Genomic DNA, 26,799 nt, shown 5'->3' with positions numbered 1-26,799 from the left:
TGCTGCAGTTTGATAATTTTCACCTGCTAAGGACCCCACTGTACGAAAACAAAGCATTTATACGCCAAGCAATTCGGAATTTTTCCAGATGATGTTGATTCGCATGATGCCACTGAGGTCCTCCCTGCTCAATATTTGGGGGGAAGGGAACAAAAATTACAGAACAGAGGGGACCAGGCTAGCCTGGAGTTCCATCCCTAATTACACAAGGTCGGAACATCAATAAAAATTTTTATCGTATACAAAATATAGTCGGACAAATTGATCCCCAACAGGCAAGGGTTGGGCTTCATTTGTAGCTAGCTTAAGCTGAAGGAGTCCAGTCACACTTGGTGGTGGTGGGGAGGCTGGTGGAAAACATCTTAGTCAACTTAAATCGATGAAGAGAGCGAAATTATGTCCAGCCAAATTTGTCCAGAAAACACAAATATGAAATAATTGCTTCAAACATCGCGGGACATTTTTTTTTCTAAACGTCGAAAATTTCTATTTTGATGTGCAGTTTCAGTTTCAGCCAGATTCCAAATTTATACCTAATTCAGCTCATAGACTGAAATCTATCGAGCTCAATACTAATTTCAGCTAGCAATAGCTCTAATGAACAACGATAACCTAATGCACTTTGACACAATGACCGTGATTTATCGGTTTATCTCGTTTCTTTTGCTGTTGGCTTTTTTAATCTCGACAGCATTCAGCACATTACGTAAATCAATGAAATAACGAATTTAAAATCCATTTACTTGAAAAGGTGAGTGAGGTAAGTCATAGGTCAAACTTGAAAATCGTGACTTTGTAAAACGAAAAAAGAAATCGTGATCAAAAGGTAAAGCGAAATCAAAAACATAACAAGACAAGTTCTGGCAAAAAATTCAAGGATTTTTCATTCACTAAACATAAAACTATGAATGGAAAAACCACTTGGCAAAAAATCCCACCAAAAACTAAAAAAAATGTCAAAAAGTCAAAGTCAAATTGCCGCATGTGAACATAAAAACAATCGAAAAAGCGAATTTTTGTTCATACACTTTTTTTTCACTCCACTTTAAAATACGAGTGCAAACGATCACGCCGTAAAGCCACTCGCTTTTTCGCTCAACTTCGTTTCGACGTGAACAAAAACACTTTCAAATTTGACTTCAAAAATCAAAAGGCGTGAACAGATCAAGTAAATAATCACTTAGAGCTCAGCCCAATACTCACTTAACAAAACGACCCGTTACTCAACTATAAAAATAACCAAATCATAAATCAATTATAAATCATTTTGAAACAATAACAATAATTAATAACATGAGATAGGCCAAATATTTTAAAACTGATAAAATGTCTGATAAAATTTTGTCAGAAGTTTTGACCCTGAAATCACTATTCGCAAACGTACTTGTAATAAAAATAGTTTTGATTCCAAAAACGACTGCCAATTGATAGAAAAAACCAAAATCGGAACATAGAGAAAATCGCCGAAACAAAATATGATATTTTTTTTAAATTTCGCTTCAAAAAACTCAACGGTGCTAACCAAAAAATTTTATGAGAGCGACATTTGAAAATTTTTCTGTTCGATCAGTGTCACTGTCCAATGCCTGGTAAATAAACGCTGCCCAAATAACAAAGAAAGCAAACAATAAAAAACCAAAAAAAATTACCAACTTGTACCATTTATTTCAGTTATAAATGTATGTCACCTCTAAGTAAAAATACGTATTAAATAGCTCTAGAACAGATAGTGGAAAAGAATGCATATTTCTAAAGGATCAAAATCAGAAGAATTAGGTAAAAAATCAAACAGACGAAATAGTCCAAAAGATGATCCAAATTACTCCATTTTATTTAACAAACACAACTCAGCATAATACTAATGCCAGCTAACAAGTGCTTTAATGAAGTTTGATTACCTAATGCACTATGACTTAATGACCGGGATTGATATGCTTATCCTGTTTCTCTTGATCTCTTGATTTTGCTTTTTTTGACTTTGACTGTATTCACTACATTGCTTAATTCAATGCATGACAGAATTTAAAATCCAACAGTGATTGAGGTAAGTCAGACGTCAAGCGTGAAAATCGTGAATTATGTAAAATGAAAAACGTGATCAAAAGGTAAAGCGAATTAAAAAAGGAGAGCGCCTTAATGATAGCCGTCGACGGGCTGACGGCGGATATTAGTCAATATCAATTGAAACAACTGATCATCAAATCCACTCGAACAGCTAAGTTCAAACAAATACTTCAAAAAAAAAATTAACGAAAATTTCAAAGAAAACTAAAAAAGTGTCGAATAGGGCACAATGGCGACTGAAAATTGCATCTCAAAGTCTTAAATTTGCTACAGATGATCAAAAAGGCTTCCAAACATACAATTATTAGAATAAACACCTCTGGCTGAAAAAATTAGAGTTACAACTAAAAATCCGCGTTGAAGCCGCACGTTATCAAAATATTACTTGCCTAGTGCCATAATTCTTCACACCTACTTTTCGCGCTCTCTTAGAAAGCTGCATGAACAAAAACCACTGTCTCTAGCTCTGCTTTCGAATTTTGTTAGTTCTTACTTCGAATTAAAAGGAGAGCGCCTATATAATAGCCGTTGAGAGGCGGACGGCGGCTATTAAACATAGCCGGCAGATTGCAGAAAATAGCCGCTTGTGGCGTTACATGAATTGAAACAACTATAGAAATAAAATAGACATCGACCACCAGTCCTTTAATAGACCACTAGACTTTTTGGGTTAGCTTCGAACTGTCTTTTTTATGACACATAAGCTCTATAAGGAGAAAGCCCAAATAGGGCTTTCCAAAATTAGGATCTTTTCCGTTTGTGCCCCCTCAGCTTAGTGGGCGTATATTATTTGCACCCCCCAGATGCACGTGCAATATTTTGGGGGGGGGGGCACAAACGGAAAAGATCCCAAAATTAATATTCAAAATCAAAAACTCAAGACTCTAATATTCAAGAATTAGAGCATATGTTTGGCACTACTTAGATGCATACTATTGACCTTTAATAAGTAAATGTTCATAAAATTTAAAGTTTCATAAGTGAGCTCAGAAGTCATTTTTTTGAGAGAGGTAAGTCATTGAAAAAGTCAATTCCAAGAAGTCACGGTAAGAGAAAACAAAAATCTGTTAGACGAAGTAAAAAAACATAGCAGGACAAGTCCTGACGTACAATTCAAAACATTTTCATTGACTGAACAAAACTATACGTAGAACGGACTATGAAATGATTGGGAAAACCATTTAGAAAAAAATCCGATCCAAAAAATCGAAAAAATAGTAAAAAATAAAAGTGAAACTGCCGCATGTGAACAAAAAACTAACGAGAAAACGAAATTTTATTGAAACACCATTTTCTCACTCTACTTTAAAATTAGAGCGAACAAACTTCACGCCGTAAAACCACTCGCTTTTTTGCTCAATTTCCTGTTTCGGCGTGACCAAAATCACTACTCCAATTTGACTTTAAAAATCATGAAAATGTGTGAACAGATCTTAAAAAAACATAGCCGCAAGAAATCCGGAAACGACTCGAAGTGGAAATCCACTTGAATGCCATCCAACTCCTCATCAGAAAAAACGTGCCTCCAATAGTTTACGATTCTCTTGAAAAAAAACCATAAAACAAAAAATAAAAAAATCAAATCTATTAAAACATGAACATAGCCGGCAGATTGCCGGAATATCTGCGAAAGAATAGACCTGGGTGCCATATAATAGAGATAGAAACAGATACAGATCTAAGTTGAAAAAAATCCACGCCACTCAAAAAACTAGGTAAAAAACATTCAGCGATAAATTAATAAAGCTTGTTAAAATTCATTCCGCAGAAGCCTCTTATTAGGGACTTAAGTTTTAAAGAGCAAAAGTCATTTTATCGAGTGAGGTAAGTCACGTATGATCAAAATCGAATCACGCAAATAACCTAAACACTTTTGCTAAAGCGAGTGAGAAATGACGTCACGCGCGCAAATGCCGTTAGTGAGAGTAAGATTTCATTCAGAAAATTTGACTTTTTCAGCTTTGCTGTGTGAACAAATGTATAACGAAAAAAGAGCGTCAGACAACGAAACAAAAAAACCAAGAGAACCGCAATATAGCTTCGCTCAGCTTACAGCTTCGCAGCTATAATAAAAAATCTGATCAAATTCTGTCATAAATTGATACCTCATAAAACTATCTTTGCCATAATTACATCATCAATACAACTAATAACTACTAAAACTTATGAGATTTTTTAAAAAATACTTGAAGCCAAATCATGAAAAAAACTCTTACAAACAACTTTGATTAAAAAACTGGAAAAAGTTAATTTTTTAATATTAAAAAAGCACATAAATTTAAACTAAAATTCTTTTCAGCCAATACGGTACCTAGATGCTCGCATAACAATAGGCTAGTCAAAATAGGTCAAGAAACTTGTCTAAAGAACAGAAAAAACTGCAAAAAATTAAGAAAATTAGTTCCAATTTTCGACATTTTTCGTCATAATTCTCAACAAAAAATGCTTCAAATCCTCAAAACTGTAACCACGTGTCAACTAAAAATTGCTCAAGTAACAGGGGTATCTTCAATACCCATTCGGGGCAGTAAAAAAACAATAGTAAAAAAAAATCGTAGAAATTGGCCCAAAAATCAGCAAAATACATGAAAAACATACGAATTAGCATAAAATTCATATAAATTTTCAGAAACCTTCAAACCACTACCAAAGCCAGCCTAAAATTAAAAGCAAATCATAACCAAACCTCTTAACCAAAAAATGAGAAAAAAACTGCTTTAAAATGCCCCACGTGAACAAAAAATTTCGCTCGCCTACAGAATTTTTTTTCACACCTCAATTTCTCGCTCTCTAGAAAACAGCGATATGAACACAAAACCACTCTCTTTTCGCTCCACTCTTCATTTTGTTCAGCAACAAAATCACTCCAAATTTTTTCACGTGTTTCATTTCCCGCTTCAAAATTCACTCCAATAAAATTGATTAAAAAAAGGACTTCTCCAATACTCCTCTTCGAGTCGTAAAAAAGACAGCGCCCCAATACAATTCAAATTCTTTGAATTGTAAAAAACAATTAGGAGCGCTTTAATAGCCGCCTAGAATTGAGGACGCGGCTATTAAAAAATCAATCGTGATTTGATTAATAATGGAAATTGTTTCCACGTGTCCAAAATTCTGGTCACGGGCGGGAGGGGGATCACATTCCACATGTGTGAAAGTTAGAGGGGAAAAATATTTGCAGCATAGATGAAACATACCCAGCAGATTGCCGGAAAATAGCCGCCGTTGATTCCAATAAGCATGATTGGGATTGAAATAACAGAAGATATTGAAAAAAAAGATTTTTGTACAAAAACATTTTTTAAGTCCGCTTTATTTTGATGGCATTTCGTAGTTGAACATACTTCCGTTTCTTAGAGAGAGGCTACAGGGGCTACTATCAATAACAATAAGCATCAGATATTGTCACGCCCCTATTTCGTTCCTTATAGTTTCGTGATGATATTCCTTAAATATCCATAAATAAGTGCTATAAATTAGTTCATATTCAGTTAGTTTCAAGGCCACATATAGCCAGTATTTCCATCTAGGCCTGTAACCCCTAATTTGTTTATGTTTATGAAAAACAACCGCAGATTGACAGTTTTACTAGCAAACACTTCAAGTGCCTAAAAGCCTCAATATTTACTTTTTTGAGTTTCTTGATGATAAATTCACATAATCAGTAAATAATTTCATGAGAGATTATGTACTTGGTGAAGTAATTATTCTGATAAAGTAGGTGCTAATACGGAACTTGTATATGTACTTAACAAACATCAAGAGACGTACAAAAGCCGGAAATCGCCCTACTTGAAAATCAGTAAATATTTGCGAAGGACCAATACAACTCAAGGCACAAACTTGCGGAACCCACTATCACCAGAACCCCGGAGAACCAGCCTGACAATCAGTTGCCTATCATCTTATAAAAACTTGATAAAACTTGAGAAACTTCTTAAAATTATTAAACAATTCTTGCTAAAAAATAATTAAAGATTGAACTGGAAATTCTCTTGAAAACCTCCAAGTTTGGTAAACTTAGTTACAGAAGAAATAGCGACTAACTTAACACTAAAATGCAAGGCAAACTAGTGGATATATCACGCATCTGAACCGCTCAATAAAAGGCTATTACTAGCTAATTTTACTCAAATTATATCCGCTAAAAATCGCACTGTGAAACACCAAAATAAGTCCTTGTAAAATGCCAATTATTCAAGTTAATTACTTCTAATATAGACCTCAATAACACCACGAGGAACACTATTAAAAATCAGTGCGTAACATGGTGACAGGAGTTATTAACTGTTTTCCAGTTTAACGGACCGATAATTCGATTAATTCCTTGATATTTTCGATATTTCCTTTCTTTATTCTGTTGTCTTCTTTCTTTTCTTCTTCTTCATTACCTTAAGAGCCTCCAATCATCCAGAACCACATCCAGCACTTCGTTTCCGAGCAAGATGATAACACAAAAAGCCGTAACAAAGGAAAGAATGGGTGGAAACTGTGTTTGTGTCTCTGTGGACTAAGTGTAACAGTAATACAAAAGTGTTTGAGTGGACAATAACTGGAACACACTCAACCACAGCCGTCACAACGGACAAAAACAACACAGGGTATTTGCAAGCGAGGATATTGTGAGTAAATGAATTTGTAAAATTAATTTTGGTGCTTTATTTATGTCAATTTATAAAGAACAAATTCTCCCCGCTATTAATAATTGCCGCGCTTCCCCCAATTTTGTTGAACATATTGAAGGAAACCACATTAATTACACCCCTAACAGCAATAAAACACAAGCTCAGACAGTAAGCGCTTTTTCCTCTTCAGCTTATAAATCCATCGTTATTTATGTGCTAGATAAAGATGACAAACGTGTTGCAATTTATTGGACAGCAAAAAGTTTAAATCAGAAATCTCGTAAATTTGGACTTATCCGTCACAAACTTAAATCTGATAAAGAAATTAACCTTGAAAACATCATCATTGATTATCAGATAACATCAGAATAATAAATTACTGAAACCATAACTTAATTATTAACTAAAAAAGAGGGCAAAACAAAAGTTTAAACAAAAATAAAAAACAATTATATTTTATTTCCCCACCCAGCTCCGGAGGTTAATGAATCAAACAGTGACTTCGGTCAATTATGCTGTTGCCTATCTGAGTGCAGCTTCCACAAGGCCTGTGCGGTCGTGGTCCCCACGAATTTTCCTAAACTAAGGGGCACTCTTTAGAGGTGAGACTTCGGCGGCCCATACGGCTTCAACGATATAAATCTGACGATTCGACCGGAGCTTTAGGAATAGGTCTATAAGCAGCCCTTCTTTATTATTTTTAGAACGAATGGTTTCAGTAGTTTCTTTTCTGATATTCTTGTGCTATTCATTTAACTGTTTTCTTCACTTAAATCCCCTTAATCTCTCCATTAAGTTAAGTTAAGCGTGCTATTTAATACTTTAGAACGAAAGTAAGACTGATTGAACGAAAAGTATATAATCTAATCGGGTAAAAAGCAAAATGGCACACGCGCAGATCAACATAACGCCCTTTTCCGGATCAGAAACGGACAATTTTAATGAGTTTGAACAACTAATAACAGGTGCAATCGGAGTTGCAGCAATCGCAAACGCGCAACAAGCGAACTTTTTACAATTACATTTAAAAGGAGACGCTTTACGATACTTCTTAACCTTACCAGAGGCTACCAGACTAGTCTTCGAAGACAGTATAACAGCTCTAAGACATAGATTCACGCAGGATGACTTGAGAGAGATCAGAATTATAAAGTTAGAGAATCAAAAGTTTAATCCAAAAACAGACACTGTAAAAAATTTCTTAGTAAAGTTAAGAACTGAAGCCAATAAAGCATATCCAGCACGTGAAATAGTGGTAGCGCCAGCAGGAGCAGGTGACCCAGAGGCTCGTAGATTCGAAAGAGAGACAGCAGCAAGAAAATCTGCCATTGAAATGTCAGAAAACCGAAAAAACGAGCAAATAAAGCGCTTCTTTATTAAGTCTATGCCAAACTGGCTTAAGCCTAAGCTCTTAGAAAGGCCAGATACAGATACCATTGATCAATTATGCACCTTAGCTAGCCAACAAATTGCAATAAGGGAGATGTGTAACAGAGAAGAGTACTTTGACGACGGTTTTAATGAAATAACGGAAACTAATACTGATAAAATGTTAAAAGCAATAGCTACTATTTCAAATAATCAGAAAGAACTTGAGCAGAAACTTGAGCAGAGAACAGCACCTAAAAATGAGCCATCAGAACAAGGCTCAGTAAACACATTCACACCACATTACCCTCAACAAGTCTACAAACAAAGTTAGACAAAATTTCAGCCCTCAATACCAAAATTATCGACAAAATTACCCTCAATATCAGTCTAATTACCGTCCAGTTCAGCAAAATTATAGGCCCCAGAAACAGTACGCCCCCCGTGCTAACAATTACCGAGAGTTTAGACCACAATTTAATGCCCCTAGACCGTTTTATTCTAACGAACAGCCACAAACTCGTAATTATTGGACCGAACCTTCAGGCAGTCCCCCATTTGTTCATCCAGCTTATGTTAATAGACCAGTTTACCGGTTCCCAACGAAATGTTAATAGACCAGTTTACCGGTACCCCTCAAAACCTTCTTAGACAGGGTATAGTTTACGATAGTCCAGCACAAGACCGATATGGTATGCAAAAAGCAAAAGATTTTAGTCGTGCTGGTGCACTCCAAAGTAGAAATATGAGAGGTATGAATTTCCCATTTAATCAACAAAAAAACTAATAAAGCCACCCAACTTTAAAAAACAAAATAAAAATTATAAAAACTCAGTTAATCATTATAACGAAAGCACGTCTAGTCCTTATTTAGATAAAGTAATAGAACCAGTTTATATTAAAAGTAACAAAAAGCGTAGAAAACGCAAAAGTAATAATAATAAAAGTAAATTTAATAATTCTGTGCAACTCCCAACACAAGTACCTCAATCCTCACCAAAGCCAACACCACATGTTCAGCAATTATTCAGCATTGTCCCACTTTTAGGCAGAACATTGTCTTATGTTAAAGTTAAATTTAATGGAGAATTAGAAAGACGCGCACTAATCGATACAGGAGCATTTGCAAACGTGATAAGTCGTGAGTTTTACAAGGAGCTAATTAATACAAATATCAATTCAATAACAGAAATAGAAAAGCCTGATCTAGATAAAGTTAAAATGGCAAACGGAAATATAGTTAAAATTGACAAAGCAATTAAAGTTACATTTAAATTGGGCACACAAACATTTACAGAAGATTTCCTTGTTTTAATCGTCACAACTCCTGTAATATTAGGCAACCCATTCTTTGTTAAACATAAAGTTAGCATCTGCCCAGGACAAAGTTACATTAAATTCCCTGATCAAACTCTGCAAATAAATGAAATAAAGCCAGAAAAGCAACCCAGAAGAGTTGTAAAACGTAAAAAATTCGGAGTTTATACACAGAAAAAGCAAGTCTTACAGCCAAATCAACAAGCAGTATTAGAATGTAAGCTTTATGATAAACTAGAATCATTCACTGACCTCTGTGGGGTAATAATTCCAAACGAAATCTTTGAAAAAGACAGTGAAGTAATATTAACATCCTCTTTAAGTAAAGTTGCTGAAAATAACATTCTGTACATCTATGTCCTGAACATTACCGATCACCCAATTACCATAAATAAAGGCGAAGAAATAGCCAAATTTTCATTCTTAACATCAGACCAAGCTGAAAAGTTGTTAGAAGTAGATCCTCAATTAATTAATGTGGCAAAAATGAGCGAAAATTATTTAACAGAAATAAATCAGCTAATTCAAGTTACAGACACCCCAAAAAGAAAGGCTCAACCAGCGATACCAGCACCAGAATATGAAAAACTATGGTTCTCAACGCCTGAAACGTGCCCAGATCCGACAAACTTGTCGCCCTTGCAGAGAGATATCTATGAGCAACTGCTAAAACTGCAAGAAATGGAGAAATTAGATCCAAAGGGTAATAATCAGGATAAAATAACATTTTTGAGCAAGTTTCCGTGGGAAAAATCAGCCCTTAATGATGAGCAAAAAGCAGTAGTAGGTGAACTACTAGTCGAATTCAGCGATATTTTTGCGAAACACAGATTTGACGTTGGATATAACACAGATTTGAAAATAAAGTTAACTCCAGAAAGAAGCATACCAATTTACGAACAAGGCCCTCCAACGCCCGTCCATTTGAGAAATGAGTTACAAGTAGAGCTCGCACTAATGCATTATTACGGACTGATAACAACTTTGTCTCAATCAAGATATAGTAGTCCACTTTTCGCTCAAAGAAAGAATTCAGGAAGACTCAGACTATTAATTGACTTGAGAAAGTAAACCACTTGTTGAAAAATGACTACGTGAATACCAATTTCCTGATTTCCAATATGAGTGACGCAATAAATTACTTTGCCGGGAAAAAATTGTTCACAAAACTTGACTGTTCTCAAGCATAACACTGTGTGCAAATGGCAGACGATTTATCAGTGCAACTGCTAGCATTTAACTTTGCTTCGAGAACTTATGCTTATAAATGTCTTGCACAAGGATTGAATAAGTCAGTAACAGGATTCAGTTCCTTTATTAGACATTACTTGGACCCATGTTTAGCATCAGGAAACTGTACCCAGTTTATGGATGATATTGGAAATGCAGTAACAAACTTTGAACAATTGGTACCCTCTTTACGAGAAATTTTTACGTGTATACGTCATTCTGGATTAAAATTGTCACCCGAAAAGTGCGAAATAGCAACTGACACAATGAAATTTCTTGGAAACAACATCAGTGCAGAAGGAATTTCACCGAAAAAAACGAAAATAACTAAATTTTTAGATAAATTTAAAATGCCAAAGACAACGAAACAAGTAAAACGATTAATCGGCTTCACGCAATTCTTCCGAAATTACATCCCTAACTTAGGTGAAAAACTAATGTCATTCTACAAGCTCCTAAAGAAGGATGCAGTAATAGAAACCACAGAAGAACATGTAAAGGCATTAGAAGTAATAAAGAAAGATTTAATGGAAGCAACAAATGTAACATTGCGATTGCCAAAACCAGGCCTACAGTATGTAATTCTTTGCGATGCTAGTTACCACGGTGCAGGTTTTGTACTAATGGTGGAAGACTACGTAAACGAAACAGGTAAGAAAGAAAAGAAAACATACGCTCCCGTATCGTTTGGATCGCATTTGTTTAATGCTACGCAATTAAAGTTCTCAATTTATTACAAAGAGTTCCTAGCCTTGTACTATGCGCTGGACTACTTTTCACACTATATTTGGGGATCAAGTAAACAAGTAATTATACTCACTGACAACAAAAGATTCACACAATTCTTTCAGTCAAAAGTAATACCGCCATCACTTTGGAACTGTTTAGACAGAATACTTGCCTTTAACATAGTAATTGCTCACATTCCTGGACGCGCTAATTACGCAGCCGATTTTCTCTCGCGAATGGAGAATGACAAATCAGCAACAATGTCTTTAAAGTTAACAGACAGAATTCAAGTTAAAGAAATAGAAATTGACACAGAAGCACAAAACCCTGATGTAGAACTAAATATGTTATTTGATACTGAAGGCCTCGGTGACGAAATAAACGAAGCCGAAGTTAACTTTCTTAAAAAACTAGGAGTTTATGAGGATTACAAAAAGCGACAAAATAATGTTCCAATTACAGAAATTCAAGGGCTATTAAAACTTAAACGAAAACACGAAATAAATTCAATTGAGTACCCAAATCCATTAGATGAGTTCCCAGACCTTACAGACAACTTAATTAGCCTTAACTTAGCAGATGAGCAGCAAAAAGATGCAGATATTAGAATAGTAATAAGCTGGATTCAACAAAACAATCAACAACCAGACTTAAAGTATGCTACAACCAACTTAAAAAAGTATTACAAACATTTAAACAGATTAATTCTTGAAGGGAATGTCTTATACCGGAATTTTTATGATGATACTGGAAAAGTACTTCATAAACAATTCTGTGTACCTAAGCATTTGTGGAAAGAGACTATATACAGACTCCATAATTCACAAACAGCAGGACATTTAGGCATTAAAGCAACAATTCAGGAATTCAGAAAGCGATTTTATTATCCAGGCTTCACTGAACATTTCATTAGCTTCATCAAAAACTGCCTCACTTGTCTTCAATTGAACAGAGTACCGAAAAACCACATCACACCGAAACTGCAACCAGTCAGTTCACTACAATCATATCCAGGAGATATGCTCCAAATTGATTTAGTAGGCCCCCTAAAGTCATCGCAATATAAGTATGTTTTGAGTGCAATAGATGTTTTCACAAAGTACCTATTCGCAGTTCCATTAACAAATGGATATGCTGACACAGTAGCCCGAGAACTAGTAAAGGTGTTCTTCCAACACAGCTACATTCCCCAAACGATACTTAGTGACTTAGGAACCAATTTTACTTCTGAATTAATGTCAGAATTAGCAAGTTTATTAGAAGTAAAGCTAAAACATGCCTCACTAAAGCACCCTCAGACTATCGGAGCAGTAGAACGATCTCACGGACCACTGAAACGAATTCTGAAACTTAATACAGAAGAACAATGGAAAGACTGGCATAAATATGTTCCTCTTGCAACCTTTATCCATAATACTTCATATCATTCAGCGACAAATTGTTGTCCTTCAACTCTATTCCATGGCAGAGAACCCATAAAACCCCTTGACATACGGTTCTCCAGAAAAGTAATGGATGCAGTAGCAGTAAATTCCGATTTTGTAAATGAACTGCAAGATGCCATGATGCAAAAGTTTGGAGAAAACAAAGAAAAATTAACAACTGCATACTTGAAGTACAAAAAGTATTATGATCAAAAAGCTTCAGCAAAACCGATTCTGGAGAAATCATTCTGTTTACTTTTAAACCCTAAGCTATTAGAGCAATCAACAGTAATAGCTTCCCAAGTTCAGAAATGGCTACCGCTATATAAAGTGGAAAAAGTCCTTACTGATTCTAATTACATCATTCGAAAAGTAAATACGAATTACACCCAATGTGTTCATCGAATCAGATTGAAACCAATCCAACCAAGTGAAACCACTGAAGACCTTGACGTAATTAACCCTACAAATTTTCAACCTGATCCGTCGAGAAGACAACACATGGAACCAGATTTGTTTGATAAACATATCCCGGAACTAATAAATGAACAGGAAAAGGAAATCCATCAATCAAAAACAGTGAAACCAGATCCAGTCAGAGTGACCATAAATGTTCCCCTAGGTGGACCACTAGCAAGACCAGCAGTAGCAGCACCTCCAGCAGCCCCACCAACGGTAGTAGCACCAGCAGTTAGACCACGAACTGCCCCAGTCCATCTTCCAGTATTTGATTCATCAAGTTCAGACGAAGCAATCCCAAATTTATTTGATGAAAATAGCAGTTCAGATGAAAATTTAGCTGACCTAAACCTGGACGCAGAACAAATTGCCCGAATACCAGTTAATCCGTTAATTGCTGACAAAATTAGACAGCAAGAACCAGAAGTTCGTGTTCCTCTTGTATCATCCTCATCAGACGATGAAATGTTTCTACCATCTCAACAGCCACAACCATCAATAGTACCATTCGATATTGAATCACCTCCAGAAACACACGAAGAACAATTTGCTTTTACTGATAGAAAAATAAGAGCCAGACCTTATAACCCAAAACGAAAACCAGAGAAAAGTTCATTCAAATCAACAGACTACCAACAGCGGAAAAATGTATGCGGATTTAAACGTGATAGAGAAATAATGTTGCATAAAGAAGATAGAACAAACCCTTACCTAACCAACCGAGTTAGAAGATCAGGCAGTCCTAGACCAAAAAATGCACGTGCCAGACTGGAACAAGAAGAAAAACGCGAAGCAATAAAAGCATCAGCACAAGCAGCACAAGTCAACTACCCCAAGTAGAGAGACAAAATTAGATCAAGTAAGAACTAGCATAGCAAAATATTCAGGGAAAAAGCCCAGCAGTTCAGCAAACAAACCAGTAACCAGATCTCAAACAAAAAACTCTTCACCAGGCTCTTCAAATCAAAACTTAAATCACTTTAGTCAAGAAATAAATGCAACTTATCTAAGTTCACCAACGGATATCTTATACTCTCCACACTCTTTTGCACAATGTATATCAGCAGACCTTGCAATGGCAAAGGGATTAGCCAGACAAGTCAAAAGCTGGTACCCAGCAGCCCCAAGTGCAATTAGACTTAGATATCCACCTGATATCGGCTCAGTTTTAATTTACTTCGACCCCATGTCTGAACGTTACATCTTCAGTTTAGTTACAAAATTCAGATACTACCACAAACCCACTTACGAATCTGTATTAGCAAGTCTTTATGAACTGAGAGAAATAGTAATAGATGCAGAAATTACACACTTAAGTCTTCCAAAACTCGCTAGTGGCTATGATAAATTGGATTTTAATATCATTTTTGAGCTTATATGTCAAGTCTTCGACCCCCTACCTATAACCATCTATATCCATTAGCACGTACAGACCCAGTACAGTCCAGTATTACCCTCCATTAGCCCCAGAAGCCCAACAAGCCTGAGCAACTTAGCCTTAAAGCCCAAAAATCGCCAAAAATTCGAAAAATTTTGACCTCAAATCCTAGTTATTTTGTTATATCTCCAGAACTATTTGTCTGAACCTGGATTAATCTATTGTTCTGAAAAACCCTTATCCAGTAGAAGCGATTCCAGCTATAATTGACCCCTCTCGACCCGTTCTAGGCACCAAAAACTTAGCCTAAAATTGACCTTTCCGAAAATCCTAGGTTCACTTCAGAAAAATAGTCATAAAATTGTGAAAAATGCCCCGATCACCCCAAACTTTTGCGCTGCAGCATTTTTCAAGCCGAGGAACCGACATGCAAATTTTGAAGCGATTTGAAGAACTTTAAAAATCGAGTGACGCTGGAGCCCTCAATTTTTGACACTTTTCGAATCCGCTCGAATTCAATGATAACTCCTACAAAAAACCTTCAATTGACCCATTTTATAGCCCTAGACCATCCTACTGCTCACGCGTGACACCACAGTACCCAAAAATCCTGTCAAAAATCAATAAAAGTTGAGTTATGACAAAAATACCGAACCCTATCAAAGTGCGTTAAAATTGATTAAAATGTAGTGTAAATTATATCCCAAAAACATGCCAAAAACTGTCCCAAATGCCTCCAGCAGCTACCCCCAGCTGCCACCCACATGGTACAACCTCAAACAACCCTTAAAACCAAATATTTCCAAGTATATGTTGAAAAATGACGAAAAAACGAAAATTGCGCTTCTGCTTCAATCCTCCGCTTCAAAAATTTTGTCATTTTATTCTCCACCTGACCCGATAAAAGCCACCTATACCCCCTACAACCCTAGTGCAACCCCCCACTAGCTTTGTAGCACCATAAAAACCAGTCCCAGCTCATCCCAGTATCAACCATGAAGACTTAAACCCAAATAAGCTCTCAAAACGCCACAATTTTGTCAGAAAAAATCCAGTTATTTCCCACTAGAGTCAAGAATATTAACATCTGACAAAAATTAACCATACCATCAGCACGCCCACATCTATAGCTATCAGAATATGCACTCCCAGCCCCCTAGTGCCAATATAAGCTGAGAAAAGACTGCCAAAGTAACGAAAGTCACAAAAAATCGAGTGAAATTTCCGAAAAAAGTGATCAAACATGCATCTTAATACCCGAATATGCCCAATTTTATTGTTAATTCAGTTAGCCCCACTCATGAGCAGTCCAACCATAGCAATATCAATCATTCTGAACAAGTTTTTCATAGCCTCAGCCAATAACCTATCCCCTATCTGAGCCTTTTCAAAAAACCCAGGTTCACTACAGCAAAAACGTTATAACTCGTGAAAAAATAGTTGAAACTGCCCAAATTTTTGCGCTGCAGGGTTTTTTGAGCCGATAAAGCGATTCACCAATTTTGAGCTCAATCGGAGCAATTTAAAAATTGAGTGACGCTGGGCCCCTCAATTTTGGAGACTTTTTGAAAATTCACGAACATAAAAAAAAATCATGTTCATAAAAACCAAAATACTGATCGAAAACCTGATATTATTAGCTTAAAACATCCGCATGCTCAAGCTCTACACGCCCATATCAAAAATATTGAAAATTGTTAAGTAAAATGTTGAAATAATAGCAAAAAACTGAAGCCTACCAAACTCTTCTCAAATTCGTCAAAACAGAGCCAAATTTAGAATATAAAAATAGTATCAAATAGGCGAATTATGAGCCCATATCCAATATTCAGTCTCCCTAGTAGTTACCCAAGCCCAATAAACCCATACAGCTGCACAGAAATTCATAAATGTTGAAAAAAGTGAAAAAATCGAAAATTGCAAATATTTCACAAAATTTGGTCCGAAATTCTAAAGTGAAAAACTCCACATAGTAAAGTCAAATCATGCACCAAACTGCTTCAATAGCTGCCACCAACATAGTACTCACTAGTATGACCCACAATTACTGACAAAAATCAATTATCTTCAATCTATGTCAACTTATGTACCAAACTTGACGCTTCACAAGTAAAAATTCAGTACATTTCACAGAAAAACTGGTATAAAACCTAAGTTAATCAACTCCAGACCTACCAAAATGCTACCTCTGATAGCCACAGATATCAGTAACAACAGCTAGCACCTGATTTAGGCCACTAGAGAATCACCAGACCGACACATGTCTCGAAGAAGCTCAATTAGTGGAAAAATCATGCTTGAAAATTCTCATTTTGGACCCAAAAATCAACGTTATGACCCGATAAATAGCTTCAAACCCTATAATTCAGTAACATACATTAGTACCAAGCACAGACAGTACCATTTTAACCATTCAATACCGATAATGTATGAACAGTGACGACTTATTCAGACCGAAATTTCATGATCCAAAAATAGCCAGGTTCAGATCACGAAAACAATCATAACTTTGCGAAAAATGCTTAAATTGCGCCAAATTTTTGCGCTGCTGGGTTTTTTGAGCCCCTGAAACGATCTACCAATTTTGAGCCCAATCGGAGCAATTTAAAAATTGAGTGACGCTGGAGCCCTCAATTTTTCGCATTTTTCGTTTTTTCAGACATCAGTAAAAAAGTTAACCAAAAAGTGTCCAAAAACCTGAATTTATTGCATAGTTATTCCCCACCGATGTCTAATGAGTGGGCCAACCCAAAAAATTTGCCCAAAGTTTAACAAAAATTGAAAAATTCACATATTTGCCACACTAGCCCTGATGCGGAAAAATGACCAAAATTACGAAAAAATTACATGTGAAAATTAGTACCAAATACTCTTCCAAACCAGTCCAAATTACACACACGTGCTGCTAACAACCAGGACAAGTATCTAGAACCATTAAAACCAGTCTATGATCAATAATTGACAAGTAAATTAAAGTTAATGCCCAAAAATCAAAAAAATCGTTATGTCACCAAAATTTCACTTTCACAAATATGTCATTATAAAGTCACACACTGCAATAAAAATGTTACCACATGCTCACACACTTCACAGCTGCTAGTTCCAACAGTCTAAACCAATTAACAAAGCTACAATTGACAAATAATAAGTAAAAACTCACCTATAAATGAAGCTAAACTACATGATGGATATAATTGCACCGACACTAGTCAATTCTCATCGGCGCTATCCTCAGCTACGGTACCACGACCACTAGTACACTGACCGGACTGACCCCTTGTCCTAGTAGAACGAGTCACGTACCGCATCGTCCAACCTGTTTAAATGTCAATATAATACACAAAAAGTCTCAAAATTATATGAAAAACACGATAAATCTTCACAAAAACAGTTAAATACTCACTTTGGAAAGTCTACGATTGGCTCACAATGGTACCGATACTCATTGTCGATGAATTTCCCGATGCACTGGATCAGTACAGCAGGAGCGGTGGTTTTAGCATTGATAGAATGCCTGTAACACACCCAGCCGCCCCCATTTCCTCAGTATACTGCCAATAAATATTGACGTTGCATCCCAGGAAAGAAGCCATACCGACAAACTAAACAACAAAACCTCAAAGAGTACCTACCTACACATGCACATAACAAAATTAACAGTAATTACAATAAAACTTTACCCAGAACTCGGCCAACGACCCATTATCTTCACTCTCAGCAATCTCATACTCCGACACAAAGTACCCTAACTGGTCCTTTACAAGCTCAGAGAATCCAGGCGAACGCATCTTGGCCACAATAGCCAAGCGTAGAGCGCGAACATTATGCTTGGGAACCTTCTTGTCTGCAACAAACCAAACAAATTAAATTAATAAACTTAGTGAAAATTGCGACAAAACACAACAAATACCTGACTTCCGACCAGTTAAAGTGTAGTACAGAGCACTGAGAGCACACAGACCACCAACTTCGGCCCTCACACCAGCCGCACCGGGCCATTTTGGCGTTTTAAATGACACTATGTCCACATAATCAGCATAAATGTCATTGTAAAACTCGTACCCCAATTCGGCACACATATTTGCACGAAGATTTGGACGGAAAAAAGTGCAGTGCACCTCTTTGCCGAACATCTTCTTCACGAAACATGGCACACACTCACGATTAGCTCTAAACAATAAGCATACACCACTTCACAACTAGTAAAATACTACAACTACTACACAAATTAAAGAAAAACAAATAAAAATATAAATAACTATTATAAATATATGCAATTACCTTTCAACAGCGGCCTGCAATCCTCCCATTGACCGTGGAAAGAAGAACCCAGCAGCTTTCAGGCGATCGACTTGTGACCTCACACGAGTAATGTGCTTTGCAGAAGCACTAAACCCAACATGAAGAGAAGCCAACTCCTGAGACACCATCTGCTGAGTTGGAATTTCCTTCTCCTGAACTTGCATCTCGCTGCCCACCTTCACTTCCACTTTGTACATCAACACCTCCCGATGTACAGCCAATTCTGATGTTCCCACGTTCTTTGTCCCCAGTACCATATGTTCTGCTTTGTCTCGATAAGCTCGTCGCTCCTCAGATGACCGAACAAATGATGGATACATCCATTCAGACTGAGACAACGACTTGCTTCGCAAGAAAGTCAGAAAATCCTCATACTGGGCAACATCCATGATTCACAATAACCATCTGAAAGTTTCAAAATTGAGTCAAACTAGTTATTAAGCGAGCAGAAAACTAAAGTGTTAAGTCAAAAATGAACAATCACAGGAATGAAAACACACAAACAGAACAAACTACGCAATAACTGCCAAGGACATTTAAATACCATGCTATAATGACCGCTAATAATTAATAACACATGCCGCAAAACACACAACAACGCTTTGAACACACAATTACACCCTTCACTAGCATTCACTTATTTACTACGCCTCTCTAATTCTTCCTTTTGTCCCCTACTTATCTCCTCAACCCCCCCACAAAACAAGTCTTGATATATTAATTACTACCATATTACTAGCACCATGTACGAAGTATATTAATAGCACCAGTCAATATTACATGTAAAACTACAATATTACAGTCAGTCCCAATTGTCCTTACACAGTCATATTAATATTATTATTACACAATATTACAACTATTAAAATAGTTAAATAAAATAAAAATAAATAATAAGTCACACTGAATCTTCCTCGACAGCCTCCCCTGACCTCCCCACTTCCCTCCTCCTCCTCCTTCGATTTGCCCACACTCCCAACAATCCAGATACTAATGATAATAATAAAAAGAATACTAATATAATAATAATCCACCACTCAGTCCCACCACCACTCCCATTATCAATAACTATATCATCTACTGCTGTCATATTGCACTTTGGATGTTTCAATCTTGACCAGTGAACAGCGTTCCTTCCAACAAACCTGGTCCCATTCACACAGCACCCAATAATTATGGCAGAAACAGTGATATTAAAGCACATGGTGCAATATTGTGGGCACAATAATCTGAAAAACTCGAAAAAACATGTAAAGACTGCATAATTCGACCCCCCCAACCACTACCCCCATCATCACACACCCATCATTCAACCAAATAACCACACTTCAACATGTTTAAACACCATATTCAGTAGTAATATCAATAAATACACACATCAGCACACATCACCTAAAAGTAAAGTACACCTGAAATAAACAAACATCACATAAACAAGTACCATATTGAGAAAACTAGATCTAGAAGCCCGAGTAAAAGTAAATAAATGAGCAAATAAACACCGGAAGACCAAATAGAGCCAGTTGAAACACTCAGAAGAGACACATCAGTAGAAGATTGTCCTGAAACATAGTTGATATTATTGAAATATGAAAATGTTACTCACAATTGTGTTGAATCTCTTACTTTTCGGCCCCAATTTTGAAACCCCGATTAATACAGAAGCAGCTCTGGATAAAGGCATCATCTTCCATAAAGAAGGAAAGATTCTGACTACCGAAAAGTTCATAAATGTGGAATTTTTAGTACCGTTTCCTCGCTATAATTTCACTATCAGACAACAAGTAGAGACTCTACTTAATGAACTCTCGAAAAAATGGATCACGCAATCGGAATTTTGCAACCTTACCCATAGCACTACTTACCGGAACCAAACAGCTGCCTTCAATGTTGATTGGCTTCACACGAAAATACTCAATGAAACCATAGAAGCCGAAATTGAAGTCCTAAAATTGTGCAACGAGACTGAAAAACTCCTTACTAGAGTCGAAGAAGACCCTCACACTCGACAAAAACGAGCCGCCCCGCTTGCAATAGCAGCCGCAGTTGCTGGAATTGGACTCTTTGGTCCAGGAATCGCAATGAGTAGCGGAGGATGCGGTGGAATTACAGGAATCTTCGGATCTTGTCAGCGAACGTCCCAAAATGCTGAGAACATCGACAGATTAGCCAATAGTTTCAACAGCCTCAATGACTATGTAATGGAAATTGGCGCACGAACCGATGAGAAATTCTTCCTAGTTGCTGACGAACTTGCAAAGGTTTACAAAGTTCAAAACGAAATGCAAGAAAACCAGAGCAGAAACTGGAAACTAGTAGAGGAACAATTTGCAATTGTAGACCATAATCTGAATGCACTAGCCACCTGTATGGAAATTCAATTATCACAGCAACAATTGAATTTTAACTTTGATACAGCAGCCTGATTACTTATTACTCTTTATGCAGATATTAAAAGTTACAGAGCAGCCTTATATTCTTTTCGAATTAATGTTATAAATGCCATTCCTACTTTGCTTGACAAACGTCTTCCAATCTCTTTAGTGCCTCGTAAATCTTTGATAAAGATCCTTGATTCAGTCCATGATAGCCAAAAGAACGCCCCAGATCGTCTAACTTTGGCAATACCCATGACTGACATACTTTCGTACTACGATGCGAAATTAGTACAAGAGATTTCGACAGTTGAAGACGGACTTTTACTGACATTAGCCATTCCCCTAGCCTCTAGCCAGACAGTGTTCGAAGTTTATCGTGCAATAGTAATCCCTATGCCTCAGAAGGACTCCGTAGATGCCTTACGATATGTAATAGAGGGAGAGTACTTAGCAATATCCGAAGGACAGATGGAAACCACAGTACTGACGAAAGCTCAGTATGACAACTGTCTTGGATCGCCACGATACCGAATCTGCCATGAGACAATGGAAACCCACCTTGGATTCTCCTCGTGTCTAGCAACCCTCAAGTTTCACCACACAATCTCAGCACTGAAAGTATGTGATACAGAGAAGGTTGTGTTACCCAACCCAGAACGAGCACAGAACCTCGGATATGGAATTTGGCTCCTCACATCAGCTTCAAGTGATTATACCCTTAGTGAGATTGGTATGGACGAAAATGGCCGACACATCAATGTTCCTCACAAAGGTTGTAACATCTGTTTAATCACATTAAAATGTGGACATACAATGTTCAGTGACAACATTAAGATTCGAGCTGATTTACAAAGTTGTCAGTACCTTCCAGCAACCAGAATTAATGTTAAATTACCAGATCCACTTGCCCATTTAATTGATTCAGTGCCTAACATACATGAACTTCCGAAATATGACTCTCCCACCGAAGCAAATCTCGATTTATTGAAGAAAGTTAAAACGGAATTTATTTACTCGAACAGAAAATTATCAACAGAGTCACTAGATGCCATAGCAAAGCCAATTACCACTGAAATGAAGACATTCAAGCCAGCACTAATTGATAAACTTGAATCTTACGTACCGATCAAACTTTCCCTTTCATTAACCATTATTGTTTTTATCGGAAATCTAGCGTTACATATTCTCTTCATGTTCTTATACCATAAAGTAGCCTTTGTACGAAGAATGGTACCAAATTTCATGAAGCTCAACGGAACCAATGTACCGCTAAACCCAGTGGTTTCCGTGCCCAAACATCTAAAAGCAGATGTAGTCACAACTCTTGCCAAACAACTCAAGCAACCGCCAACAGTCATCTCTCCAGAAGAACTTGGAACCCTCAAACGACAATGACGAAATTCCATGCCTGCAACTTCTACCATATCACTCAACACCATGGACCGACTTAACACAGACGACGAACTGGACCATCAAGCTCAATCCCGAGAGGAGAGTATGCTTTAAGTTCAAGAAAATCTTATATAGTTTGACAAGTATTATTCTCTTAACAGTTAAAATATCCCTTCATTCATTAAGTCCTATAAATCAGTGCTCTATCCATGAAAACAACTAGTGCTTTAAACCATTCATTCAATCAGTATCTTTCTTATCCTGCTTTTAACAGTTTAGAGCCATTATTCAAAGAAATAACCATGATTATTTCCAGTGCTAATTCAATGTCTCCTCTTAATCTTAACTTTCAACTTATGTCTTCACTCTTTACTCTGAAATTAGCGCACTTTCACCTCTTTAATGTTCCTCCAAAGCTCTTAATCTTGTCTTAACTTTCCTCACTTTAATCTTTATCTCAATTTGTCTCAACTTAAACTTTGTTCCTCCTAACTTCATTAATTGTCTTTAACTTAAATGCTTTCGTTCCTAACACTTTTCTAAGAAAACATTAATTGGGTGGCTCCAACAAAAATATGTTTATAAACTCATATTCGTGCAGATTATATGTTTTATAGAAAAATTGTAAAAACCCAGTTCTTTCACTAAAATTTTCATGGAAAATTTTCATAAAGTCGGGTAGTGTCACGCCCCTATTTCGTTCCTTATAGTTTCGTGATGATATTCCTTAAATATCCATAAATAAGTGCTATAAATTAGTTCATATTCAGTTAGTTTCAAGGCCACATATAGCCAGTATTTCCATCTAGGCCTGTAACCCCTAATTTGTTTATGTTTATGAAAAACAACCGCAGATTGACAGTTTTACTAGCAAACACTTCAAGTGCCTAAAAGCCTCAATATTTACTTTTTTGAGTTTCTTGATGATAAATTCACATAATCAGTAAATAACTTCATGAGAGATTATGTACTTGGTGAAGTAATTATTCTGATAAAGTAGGTGCTAATACGGAGCTTGTATATGTACTTAACAAACATCAAGAGACGTACAAAAGCCGGAAATCGCCCTACTTGAAAATCAGTAAATATTTGCGAAGGACCAATACTCAAGGCACAAACTTGCGGAACCCACTATCACCAGAACACCGGAGAACCAGCCTGACAATCAGTTGCCTATCATCTTATAAAAACTTGATAAAACTTGAGAAACTTCTTAAAATTATTAAACAATTCTTGCTAAAAAATAATTAAAGATTGAACTGGAAATTCTCTTGAAAACCTCCAAGTTTGGTAAACTTAGTTACAGAAGAAATAGCGACTAACTTAACATTAAAATGCAAGGCAAACTAGTGGATATATCACGCATCTGAACCGCTCAAAAAAAGGCTATTACTAGCTAATTTTACTCAAATTATATCCGCTAAAAATCGCACTGTGAAACACCAAAATAAGTCCTTGTAAAATGCCAATTATTCAAGTTAATTACTTCTAATATAGACCTCAATAACACCACGAGGAACACTATTAAAAATCAGTGCGTAACAGAGATGGTAAATAAGACTTATAGGAACGACGTTCAAATAGCGGGCATCTAAAATTGGGCTTTATGGGTTTATCCCGTTTCTATTTCTGACATCCATTTTTGTACTATCTCTGCTCATTTTGAATTGCTTTGCTGAGCAACTGATGTTCAAAATCACTTTTAGCAGAATGAGAGAAACTAGCCTAGAGAAGTCAAAAAGATTTCACGCAAAATGTTGAAAAGACGGCAAAATGAGGTAAAGCGAAACATTTTTTTATTCGACGAAGTAAAAAAACATAGCAGGACAAGTCCTGACGTACAATTCAAAGAATTTTCATTGACTAAACAGAAAACTAGACCTTGAACGTACTATGAGTGACACCATTTAAAAAAATCAGATAAAAAATAAGAAAACAGAAAATCAATATCAAAATGACGCATGTGAACAAAAAACCACTAATTTAATTCAAACAAATAATTAGGCCTAGAATGAGCTGTGAATGGATTGGAAAAACCATTTAGAAAAAAGTCCGATCCAAAAAATTGAAAAAATTGAAAAAACAGTAAAAATCAAAGTGAAATTGCCGCATGTGAACAAAAAACCACTAGCGAGAAAGCGAATTTTTGTTCAAACACCGTTTTCTCACTCTACTTTAAATTTAGAGCGAAAAAATTTCACGCCGCAGAAGCAATCGCTTTTTCGCTCCACTTCCTGTTTCGGCGTGACCAAAATCACTACTCTAATTTGACTTCAGAAATAATGAAAATGTGTGAACAGATCTTAAAAAAAAGACAGCGCCCCAATACAATTCAAATTCTTTGAATTGTAAAAAAAATAGGAGCGCTATAATAGCCGGCTGAGAAGATGAGGGCGGCTATTATTTAATCACAGCGAATAGTTACCTTGATAACTTTCTCCATTAATTGCTGCAGCAGGTCTCTTCTCTCCGCAAATGGCAGCACCACCAACAAAGTTACCTGAACAACAAGATCGTCAAACTCGGGTTCTCCGGATAACATACCCCACTATGATGAGAATCAAGTTTGGCAAAAAATATCCAACTAGCGCACCTGAGCATTGAATTTGGTTAAAAATGGTTTTTGAATGCCGGCTTGTTTTCACATTTCAACGAGTGCTTTATGCAAAAAAATCTTAGTTTGAAGGTACAACATTTGAGCTCCAGGTTAAGCCCAGGTTTGTTACTAGTTTTTGCGGCACAAGAATATTATCCAATCAGATCAAGCAAAATCTGGCCACTTAAGCTCTGCTCCAGCTGAGACAACTTTAATACACGAAGATGCTGACTTCTACCTTTTCTGATTTGGCAGCACTTTTGTCCAATTGTTTATTTGTCTTGGGAATTGCGCTTTTATGGACATCTATCTTCAAGGGTGCTACGTCCACTCCTCCTTGAAGGGTTGCAGGTTCTATCTGAGACAAATCAAACAAGCCCACGCATTCGGAAACCTGTAAAGGCATAACCAAATTTTTAAATTTTTCCTCGAAAAAACTACGACAGACAAATCTTCATACAAGCTTATAGCGAAATAAAAAAGAAAATCATTTAAACCCACGAAAGTTTGGCAAACTTTCGCCATTATAGGAGCAATGAGGATTAATTAATCTTATCAATAGTTGGTTCTAAATGAACAAAAGCTCATCTCAATTCATCAATACACAAAGAAATCACATCAAATTAAATTTCCCGATCTGTTTCCTCCTGTGCACAAAACATATTTTAATGAGTACGTGTGAACAAGCTAATGCGCGTTTTCACGCGCATCATGATGTAGCCTTATCAGAGATAGGGACTAGCTGTCACAAGATATACATATACATAAGGGTTCAGAAATATCAAATATTTGGCGATTAAATCTACCGGGTAGATTCTATAGATGAAATCAAAACCTACGATAAAACCTGCACCAAAACAATTTCTCGACTGAAAGGAGAACGCCTTGAGCTGTCATAGCAAGAGAGGGCAACAAAGAGCAAGAGATGACAATTTGAACCCACCAAAAAGTGTTCAAGGCATAAACCGAAAAAACATACGTGCATGAGTCAATTAAAACACATCCCAGGTTGCTCACATTAGACAAAATTTTGAAAAGTTACAAGGACTTATATCGTGCCGTAGAAAAATTATGAAACTTAGTACGGTATGACATACGGCCGTATCATTTTTTCACGGCACCGTACGAAATAACTAACGCCCGGTTTCTCAATTCTGAGCTGCTAAAAATGATTTTAAATCAAACGTTTAACGCATTCAAACTGCTTTTGAATGCTTTTTTTTCATTGCTACGAGATTCACAACTCCGAAAAAATTACAAATCTTAGTACGGCTCCGTATAAGGCCGTATCAAGTTTCCCCAATTTTTTTTAATGTGCAGTTCTTTCCACAAGAAAAGTTCAATAACCTAAAAAAGTCAACAAAACTATGTTTTTGTTAAGAGTCAAGACATTTACGACTTATTTTACTGCTACTTTTATGGTTATTGGTATCGAAAATGCATTGAATCAATCCTTAATATCCATTATACCTTTATCACTAAAAACTGCACTTTTTCTATCTGTGGACACCGTGTTGACTTTCTGTAGCAGAACTAA

The 26,799-nt window shown here is 36.5% G+C and overlaps 2 protein-coding genes across 2 annotated transcripts in view; both read right to left on the bottom strand.

The window, feature by feature from the left end:
* LOC142341755 (protein XRP2-like) overlaps window positions 1–26,799 on the bottom strand; it is a 525,423-nt gene that overhangs the window by 5,819 nt on the left and 492,805 nt on the right. Inside the window, exons 6-7 of the mRNA XM_075392946.1 lie at window positions 25,501–25,656; window positions 25,092–25,166 (exon numbers count right to left, since the gene is read on the bottom strand). Coding sequence (XP_075249061.1) covers window positions 25,092–25,166; window positions 25,501–25,656 — 231 coding nt within the window. The remainder of the gene's footprint in view (window positions 1–25,091; window positions 25,167–25,500; window positions 25,657–26,799) is intronic.
* The window catches only part of LOC142341754 (uncharacterized), a 249,763-nt gene that overhangs the window by 65,647 nt on the left and 157,317 nt on the right, over window positions 1–26,799 (bottom strand). The window lies entirely within an intron of this gene.

The sequence above is a fragment of the Convolutriloba macropyga genome, chromosome 6 (assembly GCF_964194025.1).
Source record: "Convolutriloba macropyga chromosome 6, txConMacr16.3, whole genome shotgun sequence".
Lineage (NCBI taxonomy): Eukaryota > Metazoa > Xenacoelomorpha > Acoela > Convolutidae > Convolutriloba > Convolutriloba macropyga.
The sequence above is the reverse complement of the archived record's forward strand: the minus strand, read 5'-3'. Positions and strand labels throughout refer to the sequence as shown.